Source organism: Fusarium musae, chromosome 1, assembly GCF_019915245.1.
Source record: "Fusarium musae strain F31 chromosome 1, whole genome shotgun sequence".
NCBI classification, from domain to species: domain Eukaryota; kingdom Fungi; phylum Ascomycota; class Sordariomycetes; order Hypocreales; family Nectriaceae; genus Fusarium; species Fusarium musae.
The window spans coordinates 751565-765671 of NC_058387.1; the positions used below are offsets into that span (position 1 = coordinate 751565).

Consider the following 14107-nt stretch of genomic DNA (forward strand, 5'->3'; position numbering starts at 1 on the left):
AACATTGCGACTGGAAGATTTGTTGTATGTATGGAGATAATACTTGAGAACACTAAATTAACTAAAACCAGGTCGTCTAGGAAAAAGAGGTTGAGTAACTTGGCAATAAGATCGAAGTTCGGAGTGTCCTACCTATTCTTGTATAAAATTGAAGGTACACTTTTGGCCCTGGGCTATGCAGGGCCAAAGAAACGTCAATAGACTGACAGGCACCCATTTCTGGGAGGGGGATCTCGACCTTGCAAAAGCTTTACTCCTTGGAGCTCAACAAACGGCTGAAGTGCATGAGTTTCGAGGGTAACTGAGCCCAGACTCCCACCCCTATTTATATCATATCTTGGCCTTGGAAGGGAAAACACCGCGATGTAAAACCCTGAGTACAAGCTCAGGCAGCCGAGAAATCATGGCACCTTACTTACCCTCTCCTATTTTCGTGGATCTGCATATCGTACATCTCACACCCAATATGCCTGAGTACACAACAGAATATTGCGATCAATGAGAGCTGTCCGGATATTCGCAAACTCCGAGTGAACTTTGGGACCCCTTTCAACGATTTCCTGAAGCATCTCATGGGAGGATCCTGGGTCTTGTGGCTGAGAGGACCTCACTTCGCCATTTACCTATGGCTACACCCGCCAACCAACTGATACCGAGGACATTCAGACCCACGCCGACAAGATTCCAGTTGGCCCTTTGCCCTTTACAGACCTGCCATCCCCCAGTGGCCTCGCTGTCTCGTCAAACAAGAGAAGCTGTACCCAAGAAAGGCTTTGACCACGTACACGACTCGGATTAGCTAAAAACTGGCGACGGCTGTGTCCAGATCTCGTTGCGACTCCTCGAACTGGTTCGCAACAATCGAATCACCGCTTCCGAGCTTGCACCGTAGCTAAGGTGATTAAGATAGCTCCTTTGCCCCTGGCGATACTGGCAATAGTACCACCTCGGACCAACGCAATGACGATAAGACCATAGACGGCCAGGTCTTTGGTGTGATGTTGGGAAAGGCTTGATACATCATGGTATGTAGTATCTGCGACGCGGAAACATCTGGTTCTGCTGCAGGTCACCAAATACACCTATCTCTAGAGAATATTTACTAAGCCCACACTGTCTAGGAAGTCCTCAATGACGATACCCCCAGAGGTGACTTCGTCATGGCTCTCAAAGAACCTACAAATGTATCAATCAATCCAACAACAGGCAAATATTCTCGCTAGACGTGGCTCTCAAGTGGACAAGGAGGTCATCTACCTTTCAGCTATTTCAGGTTCACCCCAGTCAATCGCTGCCCCACGTCGCTGCAATGCTTGATCTCACAACTTACAACCTCCTCCCTCACATCACCACACGATGAGCACAAAAGACTCACCAAACTCCAAAATGCCTTTAATAGAAGCTCGATCACTCGTCGCGTCATTCTCTCGCGCCCTCACATCCTTCCAATCATCGCAAGACTCATTCCGCATCCTGTGCACTCTACCCCACACTTCCAATGTCCCCGCGCCGCGCCGACCAACCCGCCCACTACAGAATCTTGTGATTCTTGACTCAAGCTTCAATCCGCCGACGTTAGCACACGCAAGCATGGCGAGGTCTGCGTTGAGATTAGAAGGGGAGAAGAGGTTGATGCTGCTGCTGTCGGTGAATAATGCTGATAAGGCGCCGAAGCCGGCGAGTTTTCCTATCAGATTGAGTATGATGGAAGCGATGGGACGGGAGTTGCTGGACGAAGGTGTAGAGATTGATGTTGCGGTCACGACGATGCCTTTCTTTCATGATAAGGCGAAAGCCATATCTGAATCGGGGTTTTATGCTACACAAGGCAGAGGTCAGCCAACACAGACCTTCCTCGCAGGGTTTGATACGATAGTCCGCATTTTTAATCCAAAGTACTACAACGAGGGTATCCAAAATGCGCTCGGGCCGTTCTTCGAGAAGTGCAAGGTGAAAGTTACGACGAGGCCGGATGAGACGTGGGGAGGGGTCGATGAGCAGAGAGCGTGGTTGACGAAGGAGAGGGTGAGGGATGTTGGCGGTGATGAAGCTTGGGTTGATAGGGTGGAGATGGTCGAGGGGAGGGAAGGCGATGGCGATGTGAGTAGCTCGCGGGTGAGAGAAATCGTCAAGAGTGGTGAGGGTAGTCTGGATGGGCTGGTTGGGGAGGAAGTTCGAGGGTGGATCGAAAGAGAGGCATTGTATAGAGATCGCGAAGCGAGTTTGTAGTGTGACGTTGGCGATGTTCGAGATAGCCGCTGTGCGATCTCATAAGTGGAATAAGAAGTTTTATAAATGCACAGAGAAGCTCATGAGCTGTCGTTGGAAATCGTTTCCTCGCATTGTGTTGTTGTTTGGTAACCTGAGCGCTTCTCTTGAGCACAGGCACTGCAGGGTAGAGAGAACAAACCAGAAGTCAACTCGCAGCAACACTTTGCTTTGCAATTCTCAATGCCGGTCACTATAAGATCCTATTCCAAGTACCTAGATGACTTCATTTCCGTAGTTGTTCCAGGATGAAGTGATACTTGGTTCAGAATTCAGTAGATCGAGTAGTATCAGAAGAGAGGTGTTCGCCAGTACACATGTCATGAACAAGACGATGCACTCAGCGCACAGCGACAAAGAATGCGCCTGCGTGAGAAAGGACTTTACATTTCACCATCCAATGCATGCATATCTTGAGACACAATGTAGATCTAGACAGTACTACACAATTTCAACTCCGAAATCCGTTCCAACTCAAGTTCGAGAGCACCACAGAGTCAAGCACGGCCTGTCCTCTCGGCGCAACCTAAATGATTCATGCAGTCGCATTCTGCTTCCGCATTCGATCTCAATTTCGGCGTAAACCTCCAAAGTGATCCACTTCGAAAAATCGAAGCTCTCGCATCGCGCAGAAAAAAATCACTGCAGCATCCACTTTCTTCTCGCTGTGATTCGCTGCGTAGCTCAAAGTCGTCTGCAGTGGATCACCAATTCACTCACAACCTGCCTGCCAACCAATCACAACCCCCACATTCAGAACCCTGAGGCTCAAAAAATAATAATTCTGCCATCAACTTTTAGGCGGTGAAGCGCGAGTGATCCCGCGCCCCACAGGCACTCTATAAAACCGCGCCTTCCCTCCGACCTTTTGGACTTTTTTCTTCTTTTCTTCTTCATGTCGACAATACTTCAGAGAATCATTTCTATAGTATTCGACCTTCTCTTGGTTCCCTAAAAGAGCCACAGATCCCACCCTGGTTGATGAGTGCATATCCTCGACACCCTAGAGTGAATACCTTTGGTCCTCTCGATCTGTCCGCAAGGATGGCGGTCTTGCTTGCCTTCGTGGCGGGTGGCTGTATAGAGATGGTTGTATTTGATGATCTCGACCCTGATTGCGGTCTTGCCTTCGGGCGCGCGGTCGGGGTGGGTGTTGATGGACGTCTGACAGGCGTGTTTTCTCCCTTCTCTTTTTCATTGCTTGCTGGGGCTTGCCCTGGGGGTGAGGAAGAAGCTGTGCTGTGCTGTGATGTTTGCGTGTGTTGCTGTGGTGACTGAAGAATCCTACGTGATGGTAGGGGAAATGCTGTCGAACTGCGCCGTCTCGTCGCGTTGATGTACACAAGTCTTGCCTCGAGTGCATGTGTATTTCCGAATGTCATGCTGATGAAATATTCTATAAAGAGCCCTGCCCGAAATACGCCTTTGGTCTCCAAGAAGAACGAACCCACGCGCTCCGCCGTTTCCGTGTGCCCATGACCTTCGCGCTCTATGTGCCCGCCCGGCCGCCCAATGTTCTCATCACTCGTCGCATTCAGTCGTTGATACATCGTCGCCTCATGGCTTCCGCCCGTAGACGTATCGCACCATCATGTATCCATGAACCTTCCGACTACAGATCGCTTTTCGCAACGCCGCGAGAAATTGTGGGTATTCGTCCCTCGGCCAGTTGAGCACGTTATGCCAAATATACAGCGTGTATCCTACGGCGAGTCAGCGAGCGACCGAGGAGATGCGATGGCGGATACATACCCTCGAGATCGTTTTCCAAAGTCAACCTGACGTACTCGCCCAGTTCAAAAAGCTTCCGATTACTGGTCCACCCTCCCACGGGTAGCTGCAGCCCGAACATCGTTAGCAAGGTATCACCTCAAACAAGTCCGTCGTCGCACCTTGTAATCAACTATCCTGACATCCGTGAAGCCAGCTTCTGTGATACTCCTCTCCTGCAGCGCCTCCTGCTGAAGAAAAAACGTCCTCCCCGTTGCCGCGCCGCCTTTCTCGTACAGATCCGCCCACTTCTGGAGGGCAGGCTCGCTGTCTGTCGTTCCGTCATCGGAGTAGAAATGTATGTCAGCCTCGCATGATTGGACCCAGCCACCGGGTGCACAGCACCGATATGCTTCTTGGAAGAGGGCAGGCCAGTCTTGGACTGCTCCAAAGAGGTAGCGGATGTGGGTGAAGTCGAAATAGTTGTCTTTCCAAGGCCAGGTGAGAGTTGCGTCTGCGATCTCAAAGTGCACGTTTGGAGGGACCCATTCAGGCTGGGTGGGTGAGAGGTCTGAGCCGATCACTTGAGCGCTTGGATACGCATCTGCAAAGTCTCTGAAGACGGTCAGTCAAATGAAGTGAAGTGAGGCATGGGGAGGGAAACTTGCATTGCCCAAATTCCGGAACCAGTTCCGACATCGAGAACTCTCTGGACATGAGGCGATATGGGCGCCAAGAAGAGATTGTTATCTAGCAGTATAGTGAGGTAGTGATGAGTGATGTCAACCGATTGAAGCTGCTGCTCATCGTTCGGCATGACATATTCATGAGCATAGCGATCGCTGTGATATGTTCTCCCTTGAATAGTTCTGTACTCGAGAATGCTCGCCGTCACCGAGTCCGGGTACATAAAACTGGCACTGAGCGGGAATATGTGAGTTGGGTCGAACAAGACATACGGAGATATGGAACAAACTCACGCGTCGGACCCAAGAGCTGAATCAATTTCATAACGATCAATATCGGAAGTATCCTACAAACACGGCAAAAAAAGACACGAGATGTTAATTCTCAATGATTATTACTCTACAGGTTTTATGTAAGAGAGGGAGGGTACAACGCACCTCAGGGTCCTCTGCGGGGATGAGCTCAGCCTGAGGAGCGGGGGAAGATGGAGCAGCTGGGGCTGCAGCGGCAGCAGGAGGAGGAGAGTCAGTAGCAGTGGCAGTAGCAGTGGCAGTGGGGGTGTCTCGAGGCTGTTGGTCTGTCATGATATATCGCGATCCATAGGATTATTTGACACAGTCAGTTACGTTTATGTGAGTGATATGGGGGGCGTGAGTGGGTGTGTTGTTGTTTGAAGGGGCCCGGATGTTTTGTAAAGAGTGGAGATGTTTCTCGACAGGGTTAAACGTTATATCAGATATCGATAGATGATGAAAGAAGAAAGAGAAGAGAAGAGAAGAGAAGAGAAGAAAGAAGAGAAGGGGGAAGAATGAGTCTAGAGCCTAGAGCTAAAAAGAACCAAAAGGTCGGTATAGAAAAAAGCAACCTTGATTACCTGGAGGACAAGGCGATAGAACCGAAAGATCAGAGGCAAACAAAACCCAACCGACCCCTCCTTCGTCTCCCTTGGATGGAACCCAAGATGACCCTAGACTAGACTAACTACCTAGAGCCTTGGGCTGTAGACCAGAAAGTTACTTGTACTGTACTGTACTATTGGTTCTGTTTGCTAAACGGTGCTGTACAGTAGATCCCGTCGCTCCCGTAAGCGGTGTCTTAGTACTAAGGTTATGGCCATGGTTCAGTGGGGGCTGCTTTTAGTCTAGTGCCCTCTTCTCTCAACCTTGATCGTTACATCACAGCAACCGATAATCATCACTCGTGATAGCTTCAATGGAAACTTTTTTATCCAATCAATTCAAGAGCGTCTAACGCTCGTTCAACTCTAGCAAAAACCCCGGATCGTACTTATCCCCCAGTATCACGAATGCTAAACCCCCCATGCCCAGCTAGATCTAGTGTTCTCCCCCAGATAACCTACTTTCATCACGCTTTGGTGAGCTGGCTCCACCATTCGTAGGGAATTCTCTCTTCATCCAGTTCCCCTTCCATGAATACACACCAAGTTTCAAAGTCATCCTTTAGATCATTTGAGACCCCGTCGGCAGTAAAAGTTGCTGACATTTGCTGACACCACTCGAGCACATCAACCTCGTACCAAGGCTGGACCTGATCACGGTCAAAGTACCCGAGGATAAACTCGATCTCATAGCCGTGGTGCTTCTGCCAGAAATACCGTCTGTTCTCGTGGAATGTAACTCCGCTGATGTTCCAGATTGTCAGATCACGACGTCTGCATGCATCGAACCACACAAACCACATGTACCATGGGTTCCATTCGGTATCGATAGCGAATTCATGGACGCGACCAGGTCCATTACGATGAATTGTGCGGCTTATATCCTGCATGAACTCATACTCATCCGCGCAGTAGGGTCGAACTGCGTTGCATAGCGCCACCCACGAGCGCATGAACTGCATGGGCACTATACACCCATCTGCAGTGATTTGCGCTGTGATGGTGTCTAGAGCTGCAAGAATACTCTTGAGCAGGGCCTGCTCGAGCACGTCAATCATCTCATACTCGATCATGATGTCGAGCTTCTGTCGGAAAATGTCAGCGACTTCTCCAGGATACGATGCCCTCCAACGGGTCACCGATGGGCTGTGCAAATCAGCATGAAGCGTTCCGATAAGGGTACCAATCGAACTGACACCTACCCATTCATCGTCTACACGAGGCCTCTTTCCCTTGCAAGTCTTCTTGAGCCCTTCTGGACACTCGTTGTAGAAGCTTAGTAGGCTGACGTCTCGACTGGCATACTCCTGTAGCATCAACTCCAACAGACGAGGCGGAATGTGCGACTTGAGAGCCAGGTCCAATGGATGCTCGGTGAAATACGTCTCTGTAATTGCACCTTCAACAAAGGGATATGGCTCCGTGTCCGCCCAGTTGCACACCGGATGGTAGAAAGGGGACGTGTCGGTAGCTAGCACGCCGTCGAGGGCGTTGGGCCGAGTTGGGTTTGGAAAACCATAGCTACTCATCAGCTCAATCATGTAGAGATACATGTCAATCCCAGGTTTACCAATGTCAAGTTGGAGTTGCTTCAGGAGTCTTGTGGGCATGTGTCCAAGACCCATATCCAACCGCTGATAGCGAAAGCCGTTGAGGGATTCACTCACCAAGTTCGCTTCCCCGTCAGCGCCCTTCTCGAGGAGCCACTGAAGAGCCACGTAGACGCTTGCCCGAATTACCTGCTGCATCTGTTCGCTTCGCGGACTAGTATGCTGCTCGTCCAGGTTGAGGAGTAGAGCATCGATAGGTCGATACTCCCTCCACGAAGGTCTAACAGGCCAGCTCATTTCGACTGGGGCTGCGCGATGTTCGTCACAGAGACGCATCATCGGCAGATATGCCGACTCAACAGCCCGTCGAAAGGCTCTAAAGTTCTTGGCACGGAGGACATATGGACGGACGATCCGGCACATTTTGGAGCATGCTAGCATGAGCTTACACAACACATCGACTTTTACGTCGATATCGTCGCTAAGAGCTTTGGCGATCAGTGCCTGGAGCTCTTCTGGCAGACCGAGAAGAGTGTTGTGGGGGATAAGCTCGGAGCCAGAGCCCGAGGCGGAGGCAGGGGAGTTGTCTTGAGAGGACATTGTGGTGGCAACGAAATGCTACAGGGTTGATGTTTCTGAAGATGAAGGGGTTGTTTTGGTTTCTCGAAGTGATGAGGAGAATGTGTGAGTAAGGTTTAATCTCTAGTTGTTACTGCAGGTGAGTGTCAGTTTATACCAGCAGAGACGAACAATTCTTCACGGGAACACAATGAGAAACCAGGGCAGTAAATGCTACTATTCGATATATCAACTATACAAAAATGTTGAATTGAGGAAGAAATACTCTGTTCTTCCGACCGTGAATGTGATGAGTGCGGGAGATCTCGTCCTGCCACCACTGAGTCTTAGGGTGGCATGTGTCGTTGGAAACAGGGAGTGAAGCAATAGCACCGGGGATGTCTCAGAATGGAGATCAGAGCCTTACTATGCAATACCCGGCGCTTGGGGGCGTGCTAAATCTGGATCGTAAATTCAATCTGACCATTGTCTGCCAAGCGGAATAAATCACCAAGCAAACCCCTTTAACACAAGAGCTTCTTGTTTCTGAGGGACTAAGTAAATTGTGGAAAGTGATTGATAAAGCGAACAGCGGTCGGCTGTCAGAGCTTTTTATCATGTTCGCATAAAGAATTGTTCGTCTTTTTGATAGACAACAAAGAATGAGCATTTCGTGGAGATAGGGACACGTAGTTGTTCCGGATAATACTAGACAGGTGAGAAGGTCTATGCTGTATGTCCTCAATTGATAGGATCTTGAACCTAAATAATTAAGAGACCTGACTAGCAAATACAGGCATGAACAAGCAACCTCCTTGACATCGGTTCGAGCCATCTACTCAATAGCAGCCTTACTACCATGGACGTGGATGGTAGGATTGTCGGTGTTGAGGTGGTGATCTGTGTCTTCGCCACGGTCTTCTTCTTCCTCGCTCATCGGGATGTCGTCGTCCTTGTCCAGCGCTTCCCCCGTGATGGATTCCGGATGTACTTTGTGCAAACCGACACGCTACATATGAGTCGTTAGTGGAAAGTCACCGATACATAAAAATATGGTTTACCTTCCAGTACTTTTCGACTTTGGTCTCCTATTGGTACGTTAGAGATTTACCCGACTAAGAGCTACAATAGCATAGCATACCTGTCTGACCAGGAACTTTTCATGTCGATGGGCTTGGTCCTTCTCCAAGGCCCGGGATGACATGCTTCTCCCACTTCTTCCGCGAGACACCAGGGGGGTTTCGAAGATTTCCTTTGCCTTCCACTTCGCAGCCCATTTGTCTAGAAACTCCTGCGAGATGGGCTCCTCATTGTTCTCCGGCGAGTCATCCCTGATTGTAGTAGCGCTTGTAGTGTCGGATGGCGTGCGACAGACTGTGATGGGCTCAAGTGTTATTTGAATCTGACAGTCACTGAACCGCAAGTGTACTATTGGAAGCCACCCGAAAGACTCGGGTCAGCTCAAGTGACACTTGCTGACCTCTATCTCTGCTAGACAGCGCTTGAGGTGTGGATGTCCTGTGAGAGAGCGTGATCAGCTAAGATTGTGCCCTATGGCCATTCCTTTCACTGAACAGCGCTTAGAATGTTGGGGGATTCTTTGCATACCTTACGATTCCTCTGTGAATTCAATGATATGTCTTGTTTGATGTGATCAGTAAATGGAACACATAAAGCAGCTGTGCAAGTGTGCTGTTTTGGGGATAATGAAGTAGAATGGATGGAGATGTGATATTCTGGAGATGTGAATGTGTAGGGCAGAGATGGATGCTTTAAAACCATTACCCTAAAGCTTATGATGATGCTGCTGAAATGTTGGTAAATGCAGCTGACAATGAGGAGTTTAGTGAATGACGGTGAATCACTGCCCGCCAGATCGCTTTCAGAAAAGACTCCATCCTCTCTCCATCTCCACCTCGCCTCCTTTTCTCCTCCATCTCCATCTTACTTCACCTGCTGCGAACTCCCGTTCTTTGATGCAAAATTTATATGCAATACCTCTACCGCTATGTCGCATCGCATTTAGAACATCAGTGAGGTACTTTCCCTTGGTTTCTGGTAAGTCTTTGCATTCGTATTGAATGGTTTCTCAGTTTTTAACCATAGAACCTCCAGATCGCTTCATTACCATGGATACTACTTCGACTTCTGTCTTACCATTTTCGATCATTTCCGCAATCCTCTTTTGCTACAGTTTCGATTCAACATCAAATCCAACACTGCACTGGTCTCCTATACATTTCAACTCCCTCATCGTGGATAGTTTCTAACAACTGCACCTTCAATGTACTCTTGCTGGCATCAGTCCCTTCGCGTTACCCCTGAAACTTCTGAGTCACCATCTTCCGCGTCAGCAATCGAGAGAAACGGCGAGCACCTTTAGCTGCAGCACAAAACAGTCTGACATCCGAAGAACTCGAGAAACAGAAGGAGTAGGACATCAAGTTCGCTCAAAATCCCTTTGCCCATACGACTTTCTATATGCTGAAACTCTCCAAGAAGTGGTTCATTGAGTTCATGGAAGATGAGCACCCTGAAGTTGACGCCCAGGCTGAATTTTTCGCCTCTGGTAGCCATTAGCCGGATCATGTTCTTCTCAAGGAGTACTCTCGGTACCTAGCACACTATCGTGTTGGAAGATTGGGAGATACATTGAAGGTCAACACTGTCATTGGCCACATCAGCCGCCTGCTGTGGTCAATGGAACGGGAATCTAACCGTTCCTATAACAGTGACATTCGGAAGCAGATGGGCCTCTTCATATCAAACAACTTGGCCGTTCAGGAAGGGCCTCACGACGGAAGCTAAGCCAAAGCTTTCGGCCAGCTCGAAGGACGTTTCTTTCATCATGTCCAAGTTGTACGAACCTGAATATCTGGGCACATTTGGCTCAATGCGCGCAGTTCTTAATTTCACACTCTACATGATGCTGATCATAGATACGTGTGGTCGCGGGGGGGAGGTTACAGGACATCGTTTGAAACCGGAGCACATGTGTCTTCGATGGGAGGACGCTCAATTCTACTGTTTTCAGAGCATTGAGGACGATGTGTTCGACATCCGCACCAATCTCAAGATCTGTTAGGCAGGTAATCTAGCATAAATTTAGGATAAGCTTAGGAGAAGTTTAGGATAAACTTAGGATGCTTTTACTTAAACTGATATTTTCTTGCTTCCTGAGGCCAGACAAGCAAAGAATATCACTCTCGATGACTCTCAGTTCAATATTATTACCTATTTCAATGGCTTTCGAAGATACTCTCCGTCTTCTTATCAACACTGCTCTCTTGGACAGGGTTTTCGGTGAGGGCGCCAGCAGTTGGAATGATCTATCTGAGATAAGGCTACCGTCTCACATCATCAAGACTGGTCGTCGGATTCCGCTCAAGGAGAAGCCGATGGATGTGCCGGTGCTCAGACGGATGATCCATCACAACCTGACGAGGGCCCGTCAAAATAGTTGACATCTCGTCAAAAATATCCAGACTTGAACAATGGTGTTGTATCAAAACGAGATTTGTTAGGTACTGCCTGCGTTCTACTCAACTGAAGCGACAATACTCCTTTGGCACTATCATCAAACGGCCTTGCTCGTGTTATGGCTTGTTCTTCGACCATGCTATGAATTTGCTAGAAATATGAGGTTCTGGTCTGCACAGTAGCAATAGTTCAATGCACGTTTTTATAGGTCTAAATACAGAGAAGCAAAGGGATTTTTTTAATTCTGGTTATGATCCTATGCAGATTGACGTCTCATTCCACGAGTCTATATCTAAACAAGATGACACTTACCTATGTGAACGATAGCTCTATCGTCCGTCCCCCTTTCAGTTCCATCTTTATCCAAAAATTCCGCCAATGCTAGCATTATCACGGTAAGAACGGCCCCCATTTGTGTCTAAAAGGTGGAACCGTTCAAGAATGATAAAGTTCCAGGCATCTAAGGGCATGTTAACCCAGTCTTGTTCGGTGTTATCCTCGAGCCAGGACGGCTCGAGCTTGTCGTGAACATCTTGAAAATGAGCTGACCTGGCGATGATCAGGGACTCAGGGGTACCATGTTCTAGGGATTACAAACTCATGCACGGGTCTCTCGACCACGGGGCGAATTGCTCGCGGCGAGTCTACTCGAGAATGCCGACTCCATACCCTCCGGCCCAGGAAAGGGGTCAGATAGATGGAGACGCAGAGCTCGCGCCAGCACCATGTACCGTCACGTTCAAAGTTGAGACGGCCATTATCTCTCTGCTTTGTTTCGATCCTACGCAGAGATCCAAGGATGTTTTCGAGCACTGACTGCTCATTGCCATTAATCCCGTCATGTTTGACCAGCAGTCGTATCTTAGCCTCAAAGGTATCGGAAACGTAGATGGGGCTGTCTGCCTTGTATGTCCACGGAGCAAATAAGTCATCGAAAAGGATGCAGACCAGTTCGCGGAATCCTGTCCATTCGTGCCAGTCAATGTTAACTCGATCGCCAGGGGCGAGGCGAGACTTGAGAGTCAGTCCCCGATCGGAGAGCATGCTGTTGAGAAAGATCTCGAACAGATACAGGGGGAAAGCCGACTGCAGTATTATCTCCATGATGCTGTCGTAGCCCTCAGCAAATTCCGGGTAGCCTGGATGTACGTTCCTCCTCTCGATAGACACCCTGCGTAGTGATTTAGACGGAAATCCCAGACCCTTGCTGATAAGGAACTCAGTTACCCGGCAGATGCCACGATGGCTATCCGTATCTGTCGCTGTTGAGAACATGGTCAGCACATAGGGAGGAAAAACAGGAATAGTTCTTAATTCTCCCCTGGTCCGTACGACTCGTTGGGTATGATACCCGTTGACGAACAACCACTCAGCCACTTTGATGTAGTCATCAGCCGAGAAGTTCCCACCCAGAAACCCAGATGAAAGGACATCAAGCGGTGTAATGTAGACTCTGCGTGGCCCCGTTCCCTCCCAGAGTTGGCTGGTGGGAACGTCTCTGTGTTTGAGACACTCAATCATGAGATCAAGGTTGCCATGAGAGCAAGCAAATTCAAAAATATCTCGCCTACCGTCGTAAAACTGCTTGAAAGTCAATTGGAAGAGTCGAGATGATGCGTGGTGGATGTTGAAATGATCTCTCCAACTCATTACCTCATCATCAATAATGGAGAAGAGAAGCTCATTGGGTAGATCAAGTAGACCTGCCTTCTGGGACTTCTTCTTGCTTTGAGTAAGAGACATTTTTCCGTCGTTGTTGTGGATAGCTTGGTGGTGTTTGCTCAAGTGTCCTATATGTTGTTACTCATGCCCCAAGGCCTTATTTTATACCAATGTCTTGTTCCTGAACAGCCAGTTTCCGTACATCTTTGACTTCTGAACATTGCATGCGGTTACTCAATGTCCAAGAGAATCAAGAATACTGTGCACTGCCCTCACATGGATTCATTGTGTCTTTTAGAGCTTGGTTTGAGGCAAGGTAATAAGGATAATGGTAAATGGTCTATCACGAGCCCTGACCCGACGACCGAAGTCGCAATATTGGGCCTATCTTTGCTATCCGACACCGAAAGTGAGGAAGGCTTGAAACTTGAGGCGTTTTCAGTCTCGTTCTCTTCTTTCTGGAGTCATCCGTACAGACTAAGAGACAAAGAGAACGGGCATCTCGGAAGCTTGACTTGTTACATGTTCAAGAACCTTACTTCACTAACAGTAAATGACAAGAAATGCATCTTTAGGTTAGTTCCGTATGGTAAAAAAGCTCCCTAAAGAAAAGAAAAATGGCCGGGACGTGTTCTAACGATGGAAGCGCAATGAGTTAAGTTAGACGAATAGACGACTAGAGCTAACACCAACTTTTCAGTAATTTTGAGGAATTTCGGTGACTTTTAGTAAGCATATTCTTGTTAGAAGATCTTTTGGTGCTTATCTCTAACGTACCTTGAAATGTAGCATTACTAGGAAAGGCAGTTTGCAACCCCTGAGGGCATATCATCTAGCAACAATTTCCCCTTCACTCCAACGGACACTGTCCGTCAGTATAGCTTGACCCTCCGAACTCCACTGCTCATCCTGCCTATGTCGTCCTTCGAGGTGCCCGGCTCCCGACCATAGACGTTGTCTATCCATAGCTGAAGCCTGTTGATAAGTGGTGAGTGATCCCAATATTCTCATCTCTTACTGTTGTGGAGTATTTCCAGTCTGTCGATAGTGTATCACCCTCAACAGTCGAACGGTAAGACACCCATGATAGATGAGATACCTTTCTTCCTCGTTTGTCAGGCCCACCCTCTGATCCTCAAGTTCCTTCTCCAGCTGCACGCCAGTGATGGAAAACTCGACCATGGCCATCAGAAGAGGCCTGTAGCGTTGGGGGACCTGGCTCCAGGCGTTTTTGTCCAGATCGATCTCTACGGTGACTTTGGGGTTTCTTAGCACGCCCGAAACTTCGCGAAAA

The 14107-nt window shown here is 48.6% G+C and overlaps 4 protein-coding genes across 4 annotated transcripts; all 4 read right to left on the minus strand.

Annotated features, from left to right (window-relative positions):
• Window positions 1–4133: 4133 nt before the first annotated feature.
• J7337_000255 (uncharacterized protein) lies at window positions 4134–5249 on the minus strand (the record flags this gene model as incomplete). The annotated part of the gene is made up of 3 exons (XM_044818016.1): window positions 4134–4593; window positions 4959–5011; window positions 5103–5249. 3 exons carry the CDS (start codon window positions 5247–5249, stop codon window positions 4134–4136), a joined length of 660 nt encoding a protein of 219 aa, XP_044685718.1.
• Window positions 5250–6030: 781 nt separating this feature from the next.
• Window positions 6031–7713, minus strand: J7337_000256 (uncharacterized protein; the record flags this gene model as incomplete). Its single annotated transcript, XM_044818017.1, has 1 exon — window positions 6031–7713. One exon carries the CDS (start codon window positions 7711–7713, stop codon window positions 6031–6033), a length of 1683 nt encoding a protein of 560 aa, XP_044685719.1.
• Window positions 7714–8506: 793 nt separating this feature from the next.
• Window positions 8507–8875, minus strand: J7337_000257 (uncharacterized protein; the record flags this gene model as incomplete). Its single annotated transcript, XM_044818018.1, has 3 exons — window positions 8507–8680; window positions 8733–8759; window positions 8813–8875. 3 exons carry the CDS (start codon window positions 8873–8875, stop codon window positions 8507–8509), a joined length of 264 nt encoding a protein of 87 aa, XP_044685720.1.
• Window positions 8876–11718: 2843 nt separating this feature from the next.
• On the minus strand, window positions 11719–12894 carry J7337_000258 (uncharacterized protein; the record flags this gene model as incomplete). The annotated part of the gene is made up of 1 exon (XM_044818019.1): window positions 11719–12894. The coding sequence occupies one exon, from the start codon at window positions 12892–12894 to the stop codon at window positions 11719–11721; it is 1176 nt and encodes a 391-aa protein (XP_044685721.1).
• Between the last annotated feature and the right edge of the window lie 1213 nt (window positions 12895–14107).